The 24,859-nt window shown below is 48.4% G+C and overlaps 7 protein-coding genes across 7 annotated transcripts; 3 read left to right on the top strand and 4 right to left on the bottom strand.

Annotated features, from left to right (window-relative positions):
- Positions 1 to 1,872: 1,872 nt before the first annotated feature.
- On the top strand, positions 1,873 to 2,941 carry FTJAE_9972 (COP9 signalosome complex subunit 5; the record flags this gene model as incomplete). The annotated part of the gene is made up of 2 exons (XM_037356948.1): positions 1,873 to 1,900; positions 1,953 to 2,941. 2 exons carry the CDS (start codon positions 1,873 to 1,875, stop codon positions 2,939 to 2,941), a joined length of 1,017 nt encoding a protein of 338 aa, XP_037202963.1.
- Positions 2,942 to 6,630: 3,689 nt separating this feature from the next.
- FTJAE_9971 (uncharacterized protein) lies at positions 6,631 to 9,387 on the top strand (the record flags this gene model as incomplete). Its single annotated transcript, XM_037356947.1, has 2 exons — positions 6,631 to 6,750; positions 6,808 to 9,387. The coding sequence occupies 2 exons, from the start codon at positions 6,631 to 6,633 to the stop codon at positions 9,385 to 9,387; spliced, it is 2,700 nt and encodes an 899-aa protein (XP_037202962.1).
- Positions 9,388 to 10,143: 756 nt separating this feature from the next.
- FTJAE_9970 (px domain protein) lies at positions 10,144 to 12,340 on the top strand (the record flags this gene model as incomplete). Its single annotated transcript, XM_037356946.1, has 2 exons — positions 10,144 to 10,880; positions 10,927 to 12,340. The coding sequence occupies 2 exons, from the start codon at positions 10,144 to 10,146 to the stop codon at positions 12,338 to 12,340; spliced, it is 2,151 nt and encodes a 716-aa protein (XP_037202961.1).
- A 100-nt stretch (positions 12,341 to 12,440) lies between these two features.
- On the bottom strand, positions 12,441 to 14,112 carry FTJAE_9969 (uncharacterized protein; the record flags this gene model as incomplete). Its single annotated transcript, XM_037356944.1, has 2 exons — positions 12,441 to 12,862; positions 12,933 to 14,112. 2 exons carry the CDS (start codon positions 14,110 to 14,112, stop codon positions 12,441 to 12,443), a joined length of 1,602 nt encoding a protein of 533 aa, XP_037202960.1.
- Positions 14,113 to 14,968: 856 nt separating this feature from the next.
- On the bottom strand, positions 14,969 to 15,758 carry FTJAE_9968 (40s ribosomal s19; the record flags this gene model as incomplete). Its single annotated transcript, XM_037356943.1, has 3 exons — positions 14,969 to 15,324; positions 15,374 to 15,437; positions 15,726 to 15,758. 3 exons carry the CDS (start codon positions 15,756 to 15,758, stop codon positions 14,969 to 14,971), a joined length of 453 nt encoding a protein of 150 aa, XP_037202959.1.
- A 656-nt stretch (positions 15,759 to 16,414) lies between these two features.
- On the bottom strand, positions 16,415 to 17,449 carry FTJAE_9967 (membrane zinc transporter; the record flags this gene model as incomplete). Its single annotated transcript, XM_037356942.1, has 1 exon — positions 16,415 to 17,449. One exon carries the CDS (start codon positions 17,447 to 17,449, stop codon positions 16,415 to 16,417), a length of 1,035 nt encoding a protein of 344 aa, XP_037202958.1.
- Positions 17,450 to 19,633: 2,184 nt separating this feature from the next.
- FTJAE_9966 (mitochondrial distribution and morphology 10) lies at positions 19,634 to 21,008 on the bottom strand (the record flags this gene model as incomplete). Its single annotated transcript, XM_037356941.1, has 2 exons — positions 19,634 to 20,853; positions 20,912 to 21,008. The coding sequence occupies 2 exons, from the start codon at positions 21,006 to 21,008 to the stop codon at positions 19,634 to 19,636; spliced, it is 1,317 nt and encodes a 438-aa protein (XP_037202957.1).
- Positions 21,009 to 24,859: the final 3,851 nt, after the last annotated feature.

Raw genomic sequence — 24,859 nt, 5'->3', positions numbered from 1 at the left:
TGTATTTCTTCATGCATTTTAGTCTTTACAGAGGAAAAGCTATCATATCATGCACGAGACCCGACTTGCTGCAAGCTTGTCTAATCCTCTCAAAAGTATAAGACCCCAGCTGACCATACCTCAAGGTTTGCTACTCCCCCTCTTCGTCCTCTTCCTTCTTCATCTCAGCGTCCCAGCAAAGCGGGTAGTTTGTCGATAAATTGTTACCACTCGACTCAGTTGCGCCTATGATGAGACCACGGGACCTCAGTGAATCTTTCTTACCCACGGATGGATTCACAAAACAGAGGTATTCTATCCTGCCCGCTTGTGTGGTCACTGAGGCACGCGCAATTCAGCCAATTCTTCCCTTGTAGTTTCTTCTTAAGCCCCGTCCCTGCTACGCCGGTTTGCGAACAGCCTCTACCCATTCATACCTAATGCAGTACCCGACTTGGCTCAGGATATCAAGAGGGACCTGGACAAATATAGGTGATATCGTGGTATTGTTGCGTATGTCGTTATGGCTGGGTTTCGTTGTGATATCGGGCCAAAATTGCGGAAATTCCTAGAAGAGGTACAGGGAGGTCAGCTTGTGCTGAGTGAGCGGCGCGGTCGCTTGCGATATCTCATCGTTGGGCTCTGAACCCTCAGTATGACCATCGTCTGCATCATCACCCACCTTCAACCGAGCGTCGTAGTTCCGTGTAACGTTTACGACACCGTATATCAGCTCACAAATCCGCTCAAAGCAGCACGGCTAGTCGGGGACATTGCTTGAAGTCAAAGAGTGAGATAGTAGGGTCGATTGAAACAGTGAAAGTGCTCAAGCTCATTGGTACTATAGAGCAGCGATGCCTATTCGCAGTGGCACGTCCAGGGAGTAAATGGAATGTATAAAGATGCTGAGAGAAAAGGGTAGGTCATGGGGAAAGGATAATAGGATAAGCGATCGTTCTTGATTCATTGCACGTCCCTTACGAGAGTCGCTTCAAAAAGGCCTACTGTGACAGATCATATCAAGTGGATGAATACCAATTCCAACTCTACCGTGCCATGGGTTAGCTCTCGTTGCTTTTTAGACTTTTGTGAGCTTTGCTGCCTGGCGCAGTGTAACTTTATCTTGGAAAATATCCTTTTTATGTGCACATATAACCACCAAGCGCCTCTCAGCTTTGTTGGCTCCCTTTTCTCCTTCACTCACATCTGAGCGGGCAGTTAATTATCAAAAGTTACCACTGAACAGTCGCGCCAATGATGAACCCATAGAATGCATTCAGCATGATGCCACCAAAGTCTGCAAAACTGCTCGCTCTTAAATGGGTACTGAGGTCCGCATTTGGCTGTTTCTTTTCGTTTGTTGTTACAAATATGCATGCGAGCAAGTGGCTAGTATGTATTTTCATAGGATTCCAAGGTCACAACGAAAAACGAGTCAGGCAACGATAAATCTCAAGTGAACCATCATTCTATGTGCTCATAATTTCTGCAGGGTTTCTTTTCTCTTGACCTTTGCTTTTTCTTTTTCTTAATTTACATGCTTTGTCTATTTTTACCATTTATATGAGATGGCTGCATATCTCTCTGGCCTCCATAAGAAAATGAGGAGAGGCACATGTACTAAAAAGCAACACCAAAACGATAGCAGTGAAGCACAGCAGAGTAAAAGTTTAGGGATACATCATTTAACCTGTTCACTAAGTAGAGTTTAAAAATAAAATGGAATATTCAAGATCGACTCCAGCGCTCCTCCGTGGATATCAGTGTACGAGTGTACCTTTACGGAGCTCTTATCGATAAGAGGCGGGGCACCCTGTCTGCCTGGAACCAACGTCAACTTGCTGTGTCTCACACTCTACCTTCGCACCTTATCAAACATTCGGAGTCTTCACGATGGAGGCATCTGCTTTGAAGGCTTGGGGTATGTCTCACTATGAAAACCTGCATAACTTTGTAGCTAATATGTGTACCAGAGTTGGACAACAATGTCCAGCTCGTCGATCCCAAACGCGACGCTCTCTACAACTTCGACGCCGATGCTCAGAAGGCCATAAACAACGAGAAGGCATGGAAGCAAACACCAGACTATTTCAAGCATGTGCGAATAAGCGCTACTGCTCTTATAAAAATGACCATGCACGCGCGATCTGGCGGCAACCTTGAGGTCATGGGCTTGATGCAAGGCTACACCCACCAGGACACATTTATCGTCACCGACGCATTCCGACTGCCTGTTGAAGGAACAGAGACTCGTGTCAACGCCCAAGGCGAAGCGAACGAATATCTTGTCGAGTATCTTGATCTTTGTCGAGCACAGGGCCGACAGGAGAATGTGGTGGGCTGGTACCACAGTCACCCAGGCTACGGATGCTGGCTGAGTGGTATCGATGTTGATACAGAGGCCATGCAGCAGAAATGGCAGGATCCTTTCCTTGCCGTCGTTATCGACCCCGACCGTACTATCAACTCAGGCAAGGTCGACATCGGCGCTTTCAGAACCTACCCAGAGGACCACCAGGCCGGCACAGTCACCTCTGATGGCTTCCAGGCAGTGCCGCTCGCCAAGGCTGCCGAGTTTGGTGCTCATGCAGGCCGCTACTACAGTCTCGAAGTGTCCCATTTCAAGAGCTCTCTCGACTCGCATCTCCTTGAGCTCCTCTGGCACAAGTACTGGGTACAGACTCTTAGCCAGAACCCACTGATCACGAACCGCGACTATGGCAACAAGCAGATGCTCGATTTGAGCTCTAAAATCAAGGAGGCGATGACAGGCATCACGAGAAGCCGAAATGGACAAGGCATGATGGGTACGAGCCATAAGGGCTCCGACAAGGCCATGGACAAGCTGGCAAGGGAAGCCAGCCTCATTGCATCTAAGGAGAGGTCTGGTCTGGTTGCTAATCAGGTCAAGGCTAGCGTTTTCAACGACCTTGGGTTAAAGGCTGAAGAACCAACATCGTGAAAACTAATGACACCGGGATTATGGGAATGCATATAGCATAACGAAACGGCATAGATGGCGTTCAGAGGTGAAATCGGCAATCTTTACTTTTATCTGCGCTTAGGATCTTAAAGTGCATTCTTCCTCCGTATTGCATCAAGATGGGAAGCTAGGTGTTTAGTCTTCAAGTGTCCTCAAGAAGGGTGTTTCGACGGCATAACTACTTCCTATAATTCAGTAGATTGCAATACGGCGTGCCCAGTCAATAGCCCCCCCAATTGATGACTCACTATTCAACAAATTTCGCTTTATCCAGAAACAGATCTGGGCGAGCAAGCAATGTGGATAAAATAAGTGGGTGGAGGATCGCCTACCTTATGGATAAGCGTAAACTCGACCACGCAAAGAGCTAAGCTATCGGTTATATTCTTGTACACATCATGATCAGAATGAGTGACGTTATTGATCGCGGGAAATCCTTTCAATGGATTGGGTTAGTAAGTACATTGTTATATGCTTGTGGTTCTTGTTATCCGTTGGTGTTGGTGTTGGTGGGTTATGTTCAGCAATTGCGAATAGATATTCTCGCCTTGTACGGTTCACCTAAAGCTATAACGCATCGAATAAAACGAAACTAAAGATAAAGACACATTCCCCATCCATTGTGATCATAAATAAAGTCTTGCTAGCCAGAGCATGTCGCGAAATCGACACCACGTCGACTTGACAACGAGAATTACCCTAGACATCGATGGTTCATCTGAATGGGATGCCTCCCTCAAAAGATACTACGGACAGGAACACAATGAGACACTGCATTATAGATGATACTATTTGTCCCTGTAGCAGATGGAAGCTTGCATACCTAGCCTGTAGCCATGTGCCGCGTCCAGCCATCGGCAGTGTTACCAATGGCAGTTCAAAAAGACGGAGATGATGAGTCTCCAGGAATCTAGATGCTACGCTTGTGCAACTGAGCACGTTGTGGCTCGAGCTTGACTGGGCAACGATCGCCTAGCAGCCGAGCACACGACGACAACCCGAGAGGGAATGGGAAAAGCGATGCGTGGGTATTTAGGCTGAGGAGATCAATCGGTATTATGTAGGATAAAATTCGAACTCAAAGAGTCATTTCTTTCCGCGTGTCGGTCCTTTTTCCTGTCAAGAAACACGAGGAGTAATTAAATTGAAGTAGCTAGCTGAAAGGAGACGCTGCTTGTGTGGACAGAGTGTGATGGGAGGGATGCATTGATGCGTTCAGTGGCTCAAAGCTAAACCTGACTGACGAAACACGGCCAAGACGTCAGTCACCCTTGGTTACAGTTCGGTACGAAACTCATCGGATCGACGTCTCAGTTTCTCTCACTCATCACATGCATGCTGTGGTTGTGGTTGTTTTACGCGGGAATTGCCTCGACAGCGCTGATGCAACTGCACTGTTAATGTGACTGAAGAGACAGCTCCATGGATTGGATGCTTGGTGATGATATCGTCCAGTTGTTGGATATGCCGTATCCAGATGCCAGCCAGATTCGATGCAATCCTTGCCGTAGCTCGACACCATCTTCTCTTGGAAATTTTCCTAATTCATGGCATCCTGATGCCGATTTTGGGTTGTGATGAAACCCTAGCAGACCTGACGTCGGTTCTCTTTTTTCTTGGGAGCTCAAGCTATGGTGTGACGTCATGAAGCGCTCACTTTAACGTTGAGCTAACGAAAGCTTTGACACGATCGCGGCATTGGCCACGATCAAGATCAGCCCACGCGGCCAGTTAATTAACCTGGAGATTAGTCTAACCTACCATACCCAGTCTCGTACAGCAGCCGTAGAGAATTAGGAAATGAAGGCGGAAATCAGGGCACGCGATGTGTCGGCTTCAATTAACAAAACGTCAAATTAGGCCATTACGTGTCATTGGGTCTGGAAATTGAGCTATGACGATTTGCTCATGAGCTCAGGAGCTGGGGTTTACCTATGAGGCCATCATGTTAAAAGTCAGTGGAGAACGTGGGGAGCGAGCTAAACAATAACAGCTTCCTCGAGCTCCATCTGCCAGCTTTAAGATTCATCATTCCAGCCAAGAAAGGGCATCCTTGTTTTTTAGTTGACGGGCAGAAAAGAAATCGGAGGCTCATTGACATCCTTGTCGATTCCTTCAGCATCAGCTCTGCAAGGTGGGATTCCCATTGGGAATTATATCATGGGACAGGCTTGGACAGGGCAGATCATCGACGGAATCCACATTGGCGATCCGGAGAGGACCTCGGGAATAAGAAGATATCAAATTTTGGAGATACAACGTCAGAGTCAAATGCCAAAGTCAATGCCAAAGCCATGTCACTTTCTTCGGTTCAGTAACAGCACGCAAGACACAAGAATTCAGGAAGACCAGACGTACAGAGTCAGACCTGCACCACCGACCGATCCTTGGCAGAGCAAGCAGATGAAAGAGAGAAAAAATGCACCTTGCATTTGACTAGACTGGTGCCCGTAGTGCTGTCTTACCAGGCTTTGATTCAGCGAACCAGCCAGGGGACTGTGAGACATGTCGCAACATTTGATGGGTTTCCCTGGGGCAACCTTCTTTATGGGCCCATTATCTAGACAGTGAATTGAATAAATAAGATCACCAGCAGCAAAGAGTAAGCCGTGGCTTGCGATCATCAACGGTTGTCATCTTGTTGCTGGTCAAGAGGTCTAGATCGTCGTCGAGGTAGCATCGCGAAGGGTATAAACAACGAGGCTTAACCCGTCTCCCCTGACGCTTCGAAACGCCTTTAATTGGGGATCAAACAGCAGCATCATCGCAATGCAAAAGAGTCTAGAGCCCACCCTTGTTATCTTCAGCTGCTGCCCTGGTACACTTTCCCTTCCCTTTTTTCCGCTTGTTTGCAGCTCGATCATCTGCTCGACCCCTGCTCAAGTTGGTAGGGTACCTTGTTTGGCCGTAGGGTTCGCTCCGGATTTGAGTGTCATAGCCAAGCAGGGGGGTAGCAGAAATCAGTGATTCAATGAATGTATGCCGATGCCAGTGCCAATGCCAGTGCCCAGACAGAAACGATAGCGCATCGAGGTGCCTGTACTGTAAAATTGGTCTGTGGCCTGGCCAGTAGCGTGCGTTGGCGCTGGGCCTGGTCAACACAGTGGAGGGCATCTTTGTGTGAATCGACCGATGACGTCCTCGATCAACATCGTCGCCCTTAGCAAACGTCAACGTCACTGACCACACTACCTCACACTCCCTTTCTCCAGCCCAGCCCAACCCAGCCAAGAACAAGCCAACCTTTGCCCGGATCCAGCCATTACCGTGTAACTCTCGTACCTGCCTGTCACGGGCGGTCTCCCTTAGAAAAGTATATCTAATCCTGTCTCTCTCCTGCCTCGTACCAGGAGCTCTTTCTCTATTTCATACCCCGTCCAATACCAATTCCTACCTAATACAATACCCAACTGCTCTGTGATACCCATCCCTTACCAGAGGATACCAAACAACAGCTTCTTCATTTGTTACCTACGTCTACGCTACGCTTCGCAACGCTTCCTACCCCTCTCATAATAAGATCGACTTCTGCTTCGTCTCTTATCCACTGCATCATCGTCACCTGAACTTAACTCTAAAAAAGAGTTACCGTCCTAACATTTCTAACGTCATACTTTCCGGTGGCATAACGATTTAATAACGAGATACCCCATACACTTTTGCCCATCATGCCCGGTGCCCCAGACGTCAACAAACCTACAGACATCAAGACAAAGGAGGCCGATGTCAACCGAAAGCTCCAAGTCTATGGTATCATTTCTGCCTTCCAGAATGGCAAGGTCCCTTCGGTTAGTATTCTCTGCGCGATCCCATTCTTCCTCACATTCTAATGCATTCTCCTCCAGAACGACCAAATCGATGTCGCTCTAAACAGTTTTCTCGCTTCTCGCGCCCTCTCTGGTCGCCACGAGAAGCTCTCCGCTGAGGGTCAACAGCTCGTCAAGGACGCTGCCAACGCCATTCAGCAAGCCAAGCACCTCCTTCTCTCCAAGAACGAGGGCAACCTGATTCAGGATTTCATCTGGCAGACCACTCAGTTCGACCCCAAGAGTGTCAACACACCCAATGCCCCCATCAGCAAGGATGCTGCTAAGCAGGATGGTGACCAAGCTCTTGAGGGTTTGAGAACCCTTGGCCAGCTTCTTATCACCAACGGACAATTCCGAAAGCTTCTTTCTGATGCCACAGTCCTCTTCCGTGATATGGCTGGCGATGCTGCTACCAACGCCGCTGCCCGTGTCCGCCCCTCTCAGGAGCAGCTCCGACAGATCGACGAGCCTGCCCAGGACAATGTCTGGCACGAGGTTCCCGATTTTTCCAAGGACAACCTGAAGCAGCAGGCCAAGGGCTTTTACAGTGGAAACCCCAAGGAAGATGCCAAGGACGTTGCTTCCGCTGGTATCAACGCTGCCGCTCCCGGACAGCTCCAGCAGAACCAGCAGTCCAATGCTCAACAGGGTACTTACCCTCAGGTTACCACCGGTACCGAGACTGGCAATGTGCCTTCCAACTCCGTGCCTGCCTCAACCGACGCCGCTCGTGACGCCGCTCGCCAGACCGACCCCCAGGCTGGTAAGAGTGCCGCTAAGCAGGCTGCTGAGGCCAAGCTCGACAACAAGGTCGATCCTGAGACCAAGGAGAACATCCTGCAGCGCAATGAGGAGTACCGCCGCAAGGCCCGCAACTACTTCGATAAGAAGATGCCCCAGGAGCGTAAGGACCAGACCATCTGGCGTCTCAAGAAGATGATTCTCGAGTGCCAGCAGCATGAGGACTACTCTCAGGCCATTCAGACTCTTCTTCGCCTGGCTGAGAATTACAGCCGCCACGGCCGCACTCTTGGCCAGGGCTCTACCGACACTGCTAAGGACGCACGCGGTGGCCTTGCTGCCGCTGAGCGTGACCTCCGCACTATCATTGAGCGATTCGCCAACGGCACCTCCACTGAGGATCTTTGGGAGGCCATCGGCCAGATCTACCGCGACGCTGATAACGACCGTGAGCTCAAGGACTGGTTCAAGGCTATGGATTCTTACATCCGCCGATGCCTCCTTCAGCAAGGTTACATCCTCGAGGATGAGTCCACTCGTGAGTGGGATCAGCTCTACGACCAGGGACGATACCTCCTCCGCAACAAATATCGCGGTCACACCGACCGTGTTGTCGATGAGATCAAGTTCCTTGCCGACCAGTTCGATCAGGACCCTCAGAACCATGCTTTTGCCGAGTCTCTCCAGAAGCTGTTCAAGGACCTTGGCAACGACCAGGATGGTAAGCCTGTCTTCAAGCCTCACCTGCTCAAGGACTTGAGGGATGTTATTCTCCCGGCCGCTCTTGAGAACATTGCCTACATCCCCATTCCCCGAATTGAGTACACCGACTCCCAGGTTGATGCTATCATCGAGAACCTAGTCCTCGAGAGTGACAACTTTGCCCCCAACATCTTTGAGGTCTCCAGCGAGCACTACTTCCGATGGGGCCGCAAGAAGATCGCCAACAAGAATCACCAGACCGTTGAGGTCAAGGTTGCTGGCATCCAGATGGATCTTCGTGATGTGAGCTTCCACATCAAGCGCAAGCAGGGCTTCCCTTCCATCACCGACACTGGTGTTGCTGACATCATCCTCCCTGGTGATGGCTTTTCATTCAAGATGAAGGTGTCTACCGCCGACAAGAAGGATCGCCAGAACTACTTCAAGGTTGAGAAGGTCGATGTTGACTTCAACAAGCTGCAGATCAAGGTCAAGAAGTCCAACCATAAGCTGCTCTTCTCCTTGTTCAAGCCTTTCATGCTCAAGGTTATCCGCCCTCCTCTGCAGAAGGCTGTCGAGAAGGCTATCAAGGACCAGTGCAACAAGTTCGACCAGCTCCTGTTCCAGGTGAAGCAGGAGGCTGACCGTGCTGCTGCTGAGGCCAAGAGCAACCCCGAGAACGCTCCCAACATCTACAACCGCTACTACACCGCTGCCCAGCAGCAGTTCACTAAGGGCAAGAAGAAGGCTGAGGCGGCTGCTTCTGACAAGAAGGCCAACATTGCCATGACCAAGGAGGACAGCATCTTCCCCAACATCGACCTCCCTGGTGGCATCAGCACCAAGGCTACCGAGTACAAGGAGCTTGCGCGCAAGGGTGACAAGTGGGAGAGTCCTGTCTTCTCTATCGGCTCCGCCAAGAAGAGCACTGACATTCCTTCCGCTCCCAAGATCCAGCGCAAGGCTCATCCCGTGTCAGACCTTGGACCTAAGAACACTTCCAACGCTGACTACGACTTCTACCCTGCTGGAGGTAACACCCACACTGGTAATGGTGCGTTGAACGGCGGTAACGGTCTCCAGATCGGTAACGGTGCTGTTAATGGCAAGCACCCTGCTGGTTTCACCAACGGCCAGACCGGCCTGCCTACTGGCCAGATCAACCCCGTTTAAATCCAATGTGACGGAAATGCCAATTAGGCACAGGAAAAATAATAGGGGAGGATTGTTGACGTTATACCCATGCTCATGTACTTGAGTTGTCTTTATTCTCTTTGTTTTTGATACCACACTGGAAGCAATGACGATGGGCGGATAAAGCACGATGCGAGTATTGTGCTTGGCTAGGGAAAACTACAGGTTTTATTAATTAGTGATGTGACGGCCGTTTCCTTTGTCACGAGGGTATACACGATTGGTTGATAGTTGAAATTGACTTCTTTACCTTAAATGTTTTGTTCCATTGTGAAGTGATGTGTTATACAGCGTTGAAAAAAGCAAGTCTTCTCGAAGTATTTTAGTCGGCCTTGTATGCGATGAAAGGTCTTATCGGAACAAGTTGTACAGAATGAGGTAAATATGAAGCTGTAGTCAAACGTCAATGATCATAGTGGGGGTTGTACAGAAAAGGTTTAGCGAGTACAGCCTCAAGACTACGTCACCACACCATGAAGGTATGGCATGGCACTCCATGATTCTTGCCCTTTGAGGCCTCATTCACTTATTCATTGATCGAAAGTTTAACAGTAAATCCTCCACTAAAAGTCAGTGGAACTTTCTTACAACAGACACTGTATCCACTGAGACCACTGGAGCATTTCATCACATCCATCCAAAGCCGCTGAAAAAATAACATCTCACACGTCTATTTACTAAGACTCATCTCCCTTCCTCTCTACGTCGCATGCCCTCGATGTGAAATGAGATATCATGACGTCTACAAATCTCGCACCTGAGCAGGTGCATGCCTTGTTTGATATCCTCACACACCACGAAACATACGCAGAAATACAGAGCTTCAAGTATCCGGATGCAGTCACGGGCTATGGCTATCCTTTCTCAAGAGCAACGGTTGAACCTCAAACTACGCAAAGCGCACCCGCAAGCACAGGATGGAGAAGCTGGGCGGGAACACCTGTGAGCTCAAGACCAGGAACGCCAAAGCAAGGAGCCGCAAAAGACGTCAAGGAAACTCCTAGCGATGATGACGATAAGAAACCTTCTTCATCACCTATTCTTCATACCATGTTAACGCGGTTCATTCTAAAACTTCCGGGTGTGCGAGATCTACCACGCGAGTTTTGGTCTATTAGAGTACAAGGCTTGTTGACCAGACTCGGAGAGGCAGAACTTTCAGAGAGCTATGATAAGGGTGCTTTGGGGACGAGAAAGGTGCTTGCGACTGGGTCGAGTGGACTTCTTGAGATGGTTGGCCGAGGAGTTCTTGGCGGTGTCAAGAAAACAAATCGACCCGAAAAGCCTTCAGATAACAAGGTTGAGTACGATCGGACCAAGGCCGCAGACCTGGTAAAGGCGTGGGATGATGTTGTTGAGGGCTTGGTATATGGAGGTTTGGCAGATGAGATGTTTGATCATTTCAGCAAAACTTCAGATCTCGAGAGTCATTCGCCAGTCATTGGAGCAGCAGCTGAATACGCCATCATCCAGTAAGTTCCATATGAGATATACCACCTCCCACTAACAAAAGCAAAGCCTCGCTACCTTTATCCACCATATTTTTGTCCTCTCTCCAGAAGGCCAATATCTCCTCAAACTACTCGAAAACGTTCACAACCTCATCCCCTACAAAATGGTCAAGCAGACGTTACGGATGGGCAATGCTGCTAGTATGATTAGCGCCATGATACGCCTACTCCTTGCAAAGTTGAGCGTTACGAGCGTCACCAACTGGATCGGCTTGACCGCCAATGCCGATGATGGCATGAACCTCTTGCAGCGGATCATCTCATTAGTTTTGTCGTGGGATGCTGGAGAGTTTCGGAAGAGCGCAGACAAGGTTGAGAGAGCTAAGGATCGACCGAGTGACGAAATGCTCGAGGCTATTCGTCAGTATATCGCTATGAGTCGCGATGAGCATAAGACGGTTCGTAATGCCAGCGAGCAACATGCTCAGTCAATTATCACTGCCATTTTCAACGGGTCCAATCCTACGTTAGCAACTCAGCTTGATGATCAGAAGCACGCGCAGTGTCTAGAGTATTATTCTGCTCTTCTCTCCGTGCGCGATCGTGAAAGCATCACAACAGCCTTCTGTCGCCAGCCTCCCGATCTCTTTACCGCGACTATCAAGGATCTATTTGCCGCCTATGAACCTATGATCCGTATGGTACACTCCCAGATAGATTTGCGGGAGCATGTCGAAGCGGGCCAATTGTTCATCGACGAGTTTATCAAGGCTGGTAAGCCGAAGAAGGACGGTAGCATGCCAACCGTGGACGATTACGTTGGTCTTTTCATGAGAAACCGAGAGCTCATGTATAGATGGGTTCACGCGTTTGCAGCATCATGTCCTGATGTTTGGGAAGAGATGAAGAAATGGACCAACGATGCCGTACTAAAGTTTCGCCAGGAAAGAAAGCCTGTGCAAAAGACGAGCAATGCCGAAGCTGGAGAGCAGGCGACTAATGGTACTATTGATGTGAGTACCATGGAAGATCAACTGAATAAGTTATTCCAGTCGGTTCCTGAGAAGTCTCAAAAGGACGTTCTCGTTTCATTGGATAACCACGCAGCATACCTTGCTCAAGTCGAGGCCCTTTCTCTCTGTCGCCTACAGCGCATCATCGACTCTGATGATTCAGAATCAGGCAACATGTCAGGCCCAGGCATGTATCTCTCTCGATGGCAGAGCCTACTAGAAGACACAGCTATAACACCAGAAAAACCAAAGGGGCCCGTCAGACATGGAAAAGATGTCAAGAATGCTCTTACTATGGGTAAGATTGGAGTTGAAGGCACGGAAAAGGCGAGAGAAGAAGCCCTTCAAGCAGCGATCGAGGAAGCTGAGGAGGGACCTGAAGCTCCCGATGTAAATGTGGTGATAAAAGAGCTGGCAGGTGGATTTAAGAAGCTGCTACAAGAGAGCTCTGGAAAGGATATGAAGTAATACGGGTTGAAGTGATACACAAGCGAAGGTCTCATGAATAACAGAAGCAACGAATACACATGGATACAAGGGAAACAGTTGATAGCAAGTTTTACCAAAACTAAGATAATGCTGTGAAATCATGAACTTGATAATACATCGATCCTGTGATCTTCTGACAAATGTGCCCCCTTTCGTGATAGATCTTTGCAGTATCCTCTCGTTTCGCGGTTTGAGAAGTATAGTAGATTCTTGATCTCACACAGACATTGTTGGCTTCAGCCTTCCAAAAACTTTGTGGTGCCTTGACATAGTTTCTTTGTCCTTCAACAGCACTCAGATAGTTGCCATATGCTTCATCTGTATAAGAATTCTCGTAGAGCACCTCTTCGTCTTCTGGTGACGTTGAATCAACGAATAGAGCGACATAGTGAAGTGGCTTTAGCCGAAGACCTCCCTTGAGGAGCTTCCGTCGCATGGCGTCCCAATGGCCCCGGATTGTATCTTCGTGGTGAGCGGTCTCTGACTGACTGTGCCCGGCGTCTGGGAGAAACACTTCTTGCTCTCGAGTCATTCAGATCCTTTGGTCCACGAAACAGTCTTTTCTGCGCACAAGGAAACGTATGTCGTTGCCGCTGTCGATCATCACCCTCGAGGAAATCTGCTGGTGCTTCTATAACCGGCGTCGCTGGTAGGGGCTTGCTGACTTTTGCAGCATCGAGAGACTTCTTGGCGTTGACTCTGATACTGGCAAACTCGACGATGGCTGATCTGGCACCTTCTGGGCAGTCTTGCATCTGGCCTACTCTATAAGCGAGACCATCCAGATAATCATCGATCTCTTGATTCCATGAAATTGGTGAAGTCGATCGAATGTGGGTAAGGTCAATCTTGTCAACCTCTTCTTTGGCATCCTCGTCGTCGGATATGACTTCTATGTCAGAATCATCAGGTAGAACGTCTCCAAAGTCGTAGTCTTGAGGCTCAAACTCCTGTGCTTGTAGAGGCTCGCCAGGTTTTCGGTTTCTATCAATTGGCCTGATGATGTACTTCTTCATCACGAGGCGAGGCTTCCATACAAGTCTGATGGTAACTCCAGTGGCATCTTGCAATTTCTGCACAAGAGACTTGCAGGGTTTGCAATACTTTCTGGAGAAATACACTTCGAGAACTGGTCGAGACCCATCTTCCCAGCGAGCTTGTCGAAGTTGGTTCAGTTGCTTCATCGTGACGTTGTTAAAGTCTTTTGTGATTTCGAAAGTCTGAAGGAGAACGCAGATACCATGAACGGCGAGTTTAACTTCAACGTGAGACCCGCGAAAGATACCCTCCATGTTTCCCCTTCTGCAGCCGGTGGGGTCGTCAAACGGACTTCTCATGTTCATACCAAGGGCCTTACCCATGGACACGACTCGCCTGGTCCAAATACTATTTGGAAGAATGCCTTTCTTCTTGTCCAACACATCGCCGTATTTTCCAAGACCATGACCTGATTCAGCTGCTGCTAAGACAACACGGCGAGATGTTGCAGACACAATGGAAACGAACCCTGTGGTTTTGTTTTCGAGTTGTGCTTCAATCGAGGATCTACAGAGAAAGTTCTTTGCTCGACGATGGCTGAAGACGAAGGAGATGTTAGCCCCGAGAACTTGAGCTGTGAGCTTTGTGGTATCGGGGTCGATGACATGGTGGAAGTATAAAAGGGGTGATGGGTTGCTGATAGCAGACACAAAGACTGGAAGAACCTCTTCAACTTCCTCCGAGCTCGACACTTCCGATTGCGGTGTGTTCATTTTGAAAATTTGGAAAGGGGAGTGGTGCCTGTGAGTGAAAGGTGTATGAGTGTCTTGAAGTAGTGTATGAGTTTCATGAAGGAGCCGAGGACTTGGAGTTGAAGTTATAACACACTTACAGATCACTCCACTCAAGAAGCAGATTTTAGTGAAGAGAGTGAAGGGTATAATGCATCGTGATTCAGGGATGCTTCAACGAACGTGGATAAATTTGATGATGCGCTTTGCACAAGTTGTGCTCTCGAGAGGAACTCGCACAACTCTTTAAAGCCGGGCCAATAACTGACAGTATGAGATTATGCTTCGAGATTAAACAGGGAGAATAAACTCGTAACACGTGGAAATGGAGTTGCAAATAGAGAAGCTCGGCGCTTTGAAGAAACCAAGTTAGAGAACTCGCGATAACCTCACTTTGCAAAGATTAAGAGAAGAGAAATACTTAAGCTCAGAGAATATCTCATGAGATGTTGAAGATACACAGAAATGAAGAAGAGAAAAGGGGACAGGGCGAGCAAAGATTCGGCTTGCCTCAACCCTATCTCCAGGAGGTGGTGTTGAAAAGAGATCAGGGAGAGATCATGGGGAGAAGAGGGGATAAAGAGGGGTAAATGAAATTATTTCACAACTTGAGTGAAAGCTACTAGCATGAAACACATAGGCACATTCAGGATACACATTCACAATAGCAGATCGACCATAAAATGAACGACAAAGTTGGACGGGTCCAATTTGACCAAACCGAATGACCCAGTGTCGGGGGAATCTCATTCATACATGACAAAATCTATGACCCAACGCCCAATTCCATTGCCATTGCTACCTTTGACTTTGACCGGAAACCGCCAGTTTTTTTAGTTTACTCGTCATCCTCCTCCTCCTCGGCCTCAGCGGTGGTCTGGGCAATTCGGTCCAAATCACGCTGTCCGGCCTGAGTGATGCGGCGGCCACCCTTGTCCTCGTCCTGCTCAAGGACACCGATCTTCTCAAGAGCCTGCATGACCTTTCGGTCAACGGAGCCGGAGGCATCGACGTGCTTGGAGGGACGGCTGCCACGGTTCTTGGCAGTGCCGTGGACCTTGCGGAGACGGCCAACACCGACGGTCTTGCGGAGGTAGACGTGGCGGGCGATGGAGGCGGCACGGACGTAGAACCAGTCAATGTCCTGGGGAGGGAGCTCCTTAGCAGGACCAGTCTTGACGGTATCGACCCAACCTGAGAAAGTCAGTATTTCACAATCATCTAAATGTTTCAGGGTTCTTACCGGGGATGGGGAGCTTGCCCTGACGCTTCAAGAAAGCAGAGTAGGCAGTGATGAACTTCTGCGCCTGCAGTCACAAAACCCATTAGCATGATTCCGTCGTCAGAAGTCTTTCGACTCCCTCGCGCCTGCTCCTCAATCCCATTTGTACCCAGCCCCTTGAACACAGCAGCCGACACAGCGTTTCAATTAATATTTGGTATATATATAATAATCGTGCTGCGTCAGCGCCATGGCGGGCAAGCGGTTCTCTTGGAAGATTGCGTCGCCAAGTCGTCGAGTAGAGATCGTGTGATATTTTCGAAGAGTATTTCGTTTCCTATGATGGGTTTTTTGTTTTTCAGGGAGTACCTACATCGACATCGCGAACGGTAACTCCGCCGGCCATTTTTGCGGTATTGTTGGGGTTGGGTGGGTGAAAGGGAGTTTGGTCGTTGGGTGTGGTTGTCGAAGCGTCGCGATAAGTTGAGCTCAAAGATCACTTTGCTAAAATCGTGATCGAAATCGACTGTCGCTTAATTCCTGCCCTATTTTGACAGCACACAGAAATTTTCTTCTTTTTCGCGCTTTGATTGGCTAGTCCCACATTTCTGGATACAGTGCTATATACAGTGCTAAGGTTTGTGCACTGTATTGTAGAGTGGAGCTCATGTGTTGAACATCACCACTGAGGTTGAACCAATATCCAAATTAGGCACATATTCATGTAAGTGATTGGGCCCTGATCATCTGTGGCATCTGTGCAACTATTCACTCCCACGTGGCTCCAAGTTGTTACCGTTACTTTTACGTCTACGTCACTTGCTGTTGACAATCTTCAACAATGCAAACACGAGGAGATTCACTGTTCATCGGTTTCAAGCGTTGAAAGAAAAAGGCTCTATTTCCTAGCCATCACTAACAGTAACAGGGTCGAAGAAACAGACCAGGTATCAATTCTATCCGTCTAACGCAATGCCAATGAGTTTATTATGACCCAACTTTGTTCGAGTATACACCTCGAGAATATCCATTTTAGCCACCTTCTTTTCACAGGAATCTCCTTTAAGCCCACTTGGCAAGAATAGCCATGACAGTGACACCGAAGGCAACGCATGCAAATGCGAGCAACAGAATCCTGATAGGAGCCTTGCGCATGTAAGGGTTGAACATGAACTCGTGGGCGAGGAGCTCTACAAGACCAGTGTACATGAGAATACCGGCGCTGATAGCGTCGAAGATACCGTTTGTAAGCTTCTGGTCGTTGGCGTTGTTGGGCTTGGCTCCTATGCCAGCCGCGATACCAATGGGAGTTGATAGAGCAAAGATGCAGCCCAGCAGATAGGGCATCCACTGTCGGTTACTGGGCCAAGGAGCGACAGCCAGACGAGAACCGAGACCGAGACCTTCGAACATCTGATGGAAGACGAGGACAATCAAGAGAACAGTAAGCTCGTCGGAGGCGATCGTGCCGAGAGTAAGACCGATAAAGACACTGTGGAACACGACACCGAATTCGAGAATGAATATGGCGAGCAGCTGACCGGCAAGCCCGCCCTGAGCATCGCCCTCCTTGTGCTCACGACCGTGAGCGAGATGGCTGTCACCACCAGGGGCATAGCCAGACCCCCTACGATCACCGTTCTCGATGTCAGGGTTGCTGGGCTGCTTCTTGGCGATAAAGTCCATAGCAGGATCGAGCTCGTGGTCAAACTCCATTGAGTGGTTGTGCTCCATGTCGGCGTTGCTGAGACGAGCGGCGAGCATTTCGACAAAGAACATGACAATGACGGTCATGAGCGCGATGGCTTCAGCCCAATCGTAACCGCCCAGGCGGTCTTCGAGACACGGGTCGGTCAAGTTCTCGACAGCGGGAACGAGTAGGTGCATGAAAGCCGTCGCTATGATGACTCCAGTACCGATGAACTTGCAAATAAAAAAGGTCATCTTAGGTACAGGGATTGTCTTCTGGCGTGCCAGGAAAATGGGCAAGAGAGCGCCGATAGCCGAAGAGGCCATGATGATGAAAATAGAGCCGATTCGAAGACCTCGTCGGCCGAGATCGACGGCCTCGCCGCTACAGGTATCCGCGTCGGCCATCTTGTCAATTAATGGATGTTGAGAAGGATAAAGGTAAAGAATCAGGGAGCAAGGTCTTATAGGAAGCGCGAGACCCAGAAAATAGGTGCGGGCCTGTAGGTGATAGGCGATGTGAGGTTGTAGTCGGAAAATATGTCGTCAAATGCCAAGGCGCAAAGATGCGAAGCCAAGGATTATATAGATGCGTTGTTCCCTAAAAAGGAAGCGGCCAAGGATAATCGCGCTGTATGATTCGAACGAGTCGAAACGCCAAGATGCGCGCTAATTGTTGAACTGTTTGCTTGGCCTGAAGCTGATTGCAATTCTCGATAAACCTGCGAGTTGCGATGTTTTTATAATATAGCGAGCGTTGCGTGACGTGCCAAATAACAAGAGACGTCGAAATTCGCAACGAACCTTGATGGCGCAGACTCGACTTATAGAAAGTGGGCAACCCGACCTAACTGACCAGGTTTAGCTTGACAGAAGGGCCAGCGGACGGAAGCGAGTTGCCGAAGGCTGTAGACTAGATTTGTTCGAGCCGCAAGCGCGTGGGATGGTTGATACTGAAGGGTGGGTTGTCTTGGACCAGGGGTCCCTTGGGTCAATATATAGTTACTACTAACGAGATAGGTGTGGTATCTCTTGGACATATGCTTATGATGCTTATGATGAGTGTTAAAGTTAAAGTAATAAGGTTAAGAAATAGAGAGCAGAGAAGCGAAACATCGTTGCATCAAGTGATAGAATTCGCATATGCAAAGCTTCTAGACTCTGGTCCTGAAGACAAGAAAACTCAGCACAACTGATAACGTTTTGCATTAGACCCTCTTCGGCCCCAGGTCCGCTGGATGAACTCTAACACAAACCGTGTTTTAATCACTCGCTTCGCTACTCTCTTCAATAATTCACTCCAATGACCGATTCTCTGTAACACTCGGAGAGTTGGTTATTCACGACCCAGGAACATGGAACTCGGCAACTGCCACATTCCTTGGCATCACCGTCATGATCCACTGTGACCAAAAGGTGTGACTTGAGATGTGATAGCACATTGTGTCTCTGGTTGAAGATTGAGCCGTGGAAAAAGACGAACGTGGTGGTTTGAGGTGGGAGTGGGTCGAATTAAGGTGAGGACCTTGATGGCCATGTTAGCCTCGTAAAGCTCGGCTAGTACCGTTTCGGGCTTTAGAGGTTTCTAAGCCGTGGCTGGTGACTCTTCAGGTACAATTATCATATAGTACTCCGTAACACGAGTGTGTTTGCTAGAAGAAATGGATCATATGATAGTCAGCATTGTTACAAATTTCATATGGCTGTCCCTGACCATGAGTCACTTTAGGTTGCAGTGAGCGTCACACAAATGGAATCAATGTTTAAAAGAGCCTCAATCTCAAGGTGTGGCGTCATTACCCGTTATCAATCAGCAGACATCTTATTGGCTCTCTAACTCCAGCCGCCACACTTGACATTCCGGAGAGAGCCTAGGGGAGGAAAGAAAACACAGGACCTTGATCCTAAATGACAAAAAGACTTAGGCAATTTAGCCTAAGCTTAGGATAGCTTTGACTAAGTTTATTTTGACACCCTATGTAAAAGTTCGCTGTTTTCCCGCCCCCGAGGGGGAGAGCGCGGAGACTATCAAGGTTCTCAATCAGCGGGCATGATCCATGTCCAAGCCAGAAGCGCCCACGCAATTAAAAACGCCAAAAGGTCTTGCAATCGGCTCTAACGGCATCTCCAAACGGTTCAGCTGAACGATGAGTGTGTCTTGAGTTGGCTGCACTTATGCATAAACAGTCATTCATACAAGGATTGTCACATGAGAGTCATCAAGAGCTGATGTTGGATGCTGTCAGAGAAGAGTTGACAAATAAACAGTAGTAATGGGACAAGTACTATGCCGCCAATCGCCAATTCCAAATCTATGCCCCTTGAAAAGCAATGCCTCAAACCCGTAACGCCATTGAGATGCTCATGATAATACACCCAACCTAACCGATACAAAACACCGACATCTGCAGTGTTAAACCACTTTCCGGGTCGATATTCCCGTTGATATGCACCATCGTTGATCCAGCTGCATCACACATATGAGCTACCACATAGAGCATGTTGACATGATCCTACGGGCCGACTGCAGTAGTAGGCTATTGTCGTCCTGCAGTAGTCAAGTAGATGACAGAGCCTATGTTTAGTATCCGATCATGATGAAAACTGAATTTCCAATCCGAGCGTTCGGAATGGCTTGTCAAGCTTGTTCAAGTCGATCGAACTTCCGAGACTGAATAGGAGAGATTTGACCCGCCCTTCCCACAGCACCCCTATTCGCATGTTTTGGTCAAGTCGAGTCTTGAGCACGCCTGCATATTTCTCCTCTCCGGGCTTTTCAGGATCTATCTCCTCCTTTGGGGGTGAAGGGGGACGCGGTGGCGTTGGCTTGACGATAACTGGTTCGGGATCATCCAGACGCCATTCCAATTTGGCTTGAAAGCTGCGCTCCTTTGGCCGCTTCACCTCTGGTTTGTCGTCAATAACCACCTTGTCATCAATGACTGGCTCGTCCTCGAGAACCGGTCGGGCAAATGGTTTCCGCCAGAGCTCCATACCAATAGCCCAAGCACTTTCGTAGCTGAACACATTGAACTCCATCCGCGTAGCAAGACTACAGTGCCGGCCGGCCACCACGGCATAGCTTGCGCTGATGTTACCCATCAAGGGATTCAGTGTCAACGTAGCAGATAAAGGCGTCCCCTTGTGCGCGGGTAACGTTGCAAATCGGGTTCCCACGCTGATTCCACCCGTATTGTTCAGGGTGCCGTAGTAGATTTCTCCACCGGTGCTGAACCGACCATAGATCCTTTCCCTATCGGCGTTTCCATTGTCGTTAACAGCCTGGTCCTCGGGCTTCTCGGCATCGCCGCCGAAATTATACACGCCCCGGAAACCAAGTAGTCCTCCATCTGAAGATGCCAGTCCTTCGAGCGCATATTTTCCTACGTCATATTGCGCCAGGCCTAGTACAGTGCCGCCGTTCTTAAGGTGCTGGGCAGATACAGAACTGAGCTGAACCTGGAGCGCAGGTGACAGTCGTTTGACAAACAGAGCTTCGAGTTGTGATTGGGGCAGGTAGAGTCGACCATATAGGAGTGAAGATTCCGGTTTATCTTTCGGTGCCTGGAGGAGAGGATTGGTTCGGTGGGGGAGTTCGGTGAGAGGTCTGTACGAGCGCAAAAGCTCCGGAAGATTGACCGTCTCGGATTGCGGTGTCAAAAGAAGTCGAAGCGGGACTGATGAGAAGAGGTACGAGATGGATCCATCAACGATACCGACTGAGCCAAGTTGGTAGGATGTCGCAAAGTTGGGGCTCGCGAGGGCAGATAGGGTGAGTCGTAGCCCACGAGGGGTCTCGAAGTTCAGAAGAGCTGCAACCCTCTCGTCAATACACGGACCCGAGCGTTACTGAAGAGAAAGGATGAATACCATCACTGGTCACATTTAGCGATGCGTACGAGTTGTCGCGATTCCATCCAGTTGCTTCATAGAAGGCGCTGTGGACATAGTCCATGAACTCGCGCATTTCAGGCGTCGATTAGCATGCCTCCCTAGGGTGACGACTTGCCACTCCGGAAGCAGAAGGTTTCAATTGTTACTCGGTATGTTGAACAATTGTATGAATGACGGAGGTTGATGTCTGGTTGACTCGAGGCGGGAAAATGTCGGCAACCTGGCATCAGCGCTACCCTGTACCTCTCGAATGAGACCGGACTTGTAGGACATTGCTCCGAGCCACGGCAGAAATCACAGTTTTATAGGTACTTTACATGACGCTCTGGGGTACTGAAGCTCTTCAATCAATATTTATTCTATACTGTATGAAACTAAGCTGGCATGTCACTTCATCGGAGCTGTGATTAAGTCATATAAAATAGCTGCAAGCTGACATCGCGTAGACACATGAAATTGATTGCATACTTACAGGTATAAAATACTTCAGAACCTAGAGAACCTAAACAGACGATAATGGAGACTGACCACTATCTTCTCGGGTTATTATATAAAAATATTCAAGTTGCTTAACTGGCCCTGAAGGAGTGAAATCATTTTACCAGCCTCTCAACGATAACTTCGACAATGCCACCCACCATAGCCACGACTCGGTATCACTCAAAAACAGATAGAAACACATGACAAGCAATAGACGATAGCAAAAAAACTTTCTCAAAGGCAAAAGATTCTCCGGTGCGGGGAGTCGAACCCCGCTCGCCGCGGATTTGATTACGAGGTAATTGAAAACGCGGAATGATAAACCGATACACCACACCGGATGTGATTTATTGAGAGGAGTGGTGTAGCTTTGGTATATATGCATCAGCGTCTCCCTTGGTAACAAACTCTGACCACGAAATGGAAGCTCAACTAAATGAACAGCAAAACGACAATGAAAGACTCAAATCTTTGAGATTAATCAATGCTGGAGACTTATAATTTATTATTATGCTTTTTCCTGAAAAGGAGGTTTATATTTATATCGTCGTACTCATATACCTACTCCATCAAGGATACCTACAGTAGTCGAATGTTCAGATATGACCCTATGCAGCAGAACTCAATTATTAAAGATGCTCTTAAACTAATATCCAGTCAGCTACGAATTCGCTTAGAGGCTTGATTGTTGGGGTCTCGGTAGCAGAGGTCATGAAAGTGAGGTGTCAGACGCGGGTGAACCTCTATCTGGAAACCAACGGTACCAATGTAAGATATCGCTGTGTAGGATAAATTGGTGAAATGACTCTGATGTCAAAATTTACCTGAGATATCCTAGATATGCCTTCTGGCCATCCTTTAGTCTCGATTGGTCTATCGAATGTCGTTCTGGTAACTCTTCTCCGACGACCGTCCGCTCAACACCATTTATGACATCTGTAACGAAGTGCTCCGCTTGTTTTGATCAAAAAGAGCAGTTTGATCATACAATCTGACTAAATACCACATAATGTACTATACGGTTTATACTGCAGGGCTGGTGATTGCTTTAACACGGAAAAGCAGACCATCGCATTGTAATCAAGCACTGAGAGCAGCAGTATCATGAAAGATTGCGCGAAAAGATTGCGAAGATAAGAATAAAACAGTAGCAATGTAAACTCGATGCATATCGAGTCTACAGATGTTCGGATCCAGAGTTCAAAATGACTTCTGGCCTTGCTTTACTAGAGTTACATCCTGACTGGACGCAATGTTGTAACCACAACACTCGAATTGCCAACCATTGATGATATTATACGAGAAAAATAAACAACTAAATAGAAGCTGGTCACATTAAGATGGTAAAATGCACCAAGCTACCCATAACCACGAAACTGGCAACATTGAAGATGGCACTCAAGATCTATCCCGACCAGAACGACACATGTGAACTAGAGTCACTCCTTGTCTTCAGCTACTCTGATATCTCACCTGTCACATTACACGACTGATTCAGCCTTCGCGAAACCTGTTAATAAGACTTTGCGACATTCTCGCAAGCAACGATCCAAAGAGGCAGGTAAGTGCAATTGTGTTGGGCCATGCCTTGTTCAGACCCAGAGATCGACATAACTGATTCATAATCCTTAGATGATTCATCTTGAACTAGGTGAGGCGTCATAGGTCACGTATAGGGGCAGAATTGGCGTTTTCCCTGCTTTCCTTTTGTCACAAGGAAGAATATCTCCGCCGGGTGAAGGGAGCTGTTGACGCTTGAAGTGGGATGAACACTCAAAAATTTGGAGATTTTATGTCAAATCAGCTAGGTTGGAATAGGAGCTGATCGACAATTGTGTGAGACGGGAGATCAACTAGAACAACGGTCGAAGACTTGGCTCTGACTTCTGCTGCATGATGTTACACTGATGTTGTAGCGATATGCACATTTCGGGAGAACAGCCAACCGAAGCACCCCAGTTAGGTCAAAGCATCACAAGCTTCACCTGAGTTTGGCTGAATTGTCTCACGCCCAAAACGCCATTCCACGTGGTGACTTAATCATGCGGTTTTAAGGAGTGAATGGGAGGGGAATAACGCCTCCGCTGATGGTGTGCAATATTCAGACGAACTAGCTTAGTACTGCAACACAATTCCCGGGAAGAACTGCTAGTGCACCCGTGAGGCAATATCGTATGACTTTACGATGCTATCCTTTTTATAGCACTGTAATGGAAATGGCACGGGCCTGATCACAGCGGCAGAGTCTTGAGGCGTTTGTCTTTAAGCGATGAAAGACAAGATCTAGCTGTCATGTTGCATTTGAGGCTTCAAGAGGGCTTCAAATCGAGGGATTATTGAATCATGGATATGTGCTCGGACCGTTGTTGTTTATTCCGTTCAGCCTTATTTCCAATGAACTGATAACTAAAGTCTGACACCAGTCTAGATGACTCGTTCCAGGGATGTATCAAGTATTGAGCCCAACTTACACATCGGGCTGTAAACCAGTTCGCCTTGCAAGGCCCGGGATTCGTCTGGTATGTCGGACTAAGCTGTTCCGTTCGATGTGGTGGAAGTGGTTTCAGCTTCTGCGCTTTTGCTACGAGCAAGCTATGGCTTACCTGATAGACTGTTCCATATGGGAATGCCTTGGGCTACTGTCGGACGAAGTCGAGGCTGATGGGATTCTACTATATTATGCCAAAGCCCAGAGTCTTCATTAGCCATATGAGGTTTACAGCCGCATACTTGACTTTGGCCCAGGGGGTGGCGAATCTGGATAATAGATACCCGTTCCCGGAGCATTTTTGGTGCTTCTCAACACAGCTGCTGTAATGAGTAATCTCGCACTTGGAGCAATTTCAGCGATCGACAAAATTCCAACGGGATGCTTATCTTGCTCCAAGGCTTGTCAACCCTAGGCTCGCTTCCGACTGGAGATGGCGAAGAAGCGCAATCTGGCCCCTGGTTCTAGTTCCGCACGGTCGTGAAGCTAGGTGCAATAACCAGCGAAGCTAAGCCCGTGGGACGAGATGCCTCTCGCTTTTCACCCCGTATATCATATATTTTTGGCCGAAGTGACCGTAGTGCCTGGGAGATCAACGGCGAGTCGGGACGTTTTTGTCTGTTCTGTTGAATAGTAGGGGCGCTTGCAAGACGACCCGTTGGGACGACATCGTCCTATCCTCCTGTGATACCTCTAGTGTCAGAACTCTGTGACATAATAAATGATAGTGTAATCGAATAATTCATCAATCTTTAGAGGTTGTCAACGTCAAGGTCTATGTGTTACGGCCCTTAACATGCCAGCCCAAGCCTGCGCCAAGAGTCTGCCTGTCTTGAAACAACAGAACAAGATTCATGACAATAGAGTTTAGGGGATCCGGGGTCTCATCGTTCCGGGAACTATTGTCGATTCTGGAGAAAGCCGTGTTATCGTTCTCCAGACTTCCCCTCATTATA

The sequence above is a fragment of the Fusarium tjaetaba genome, assembly GCF_013396195.1.
Source record: "Fusarium tjaetaba strain NRRL 66243 chromosome Unknown NRRL66243_c0000229, whole genome shotgun sequence".
Taxonomy (NCBI): Eukaryota; Fungi; Ascomycota; class Sordariomycetes; order Hypocreales; family Nectriaceae; genus Fusarium; species Fusarium tjaetaba.
This window is presented reverse-complemented; position numbering and strand designations above follow the sequence as displayed.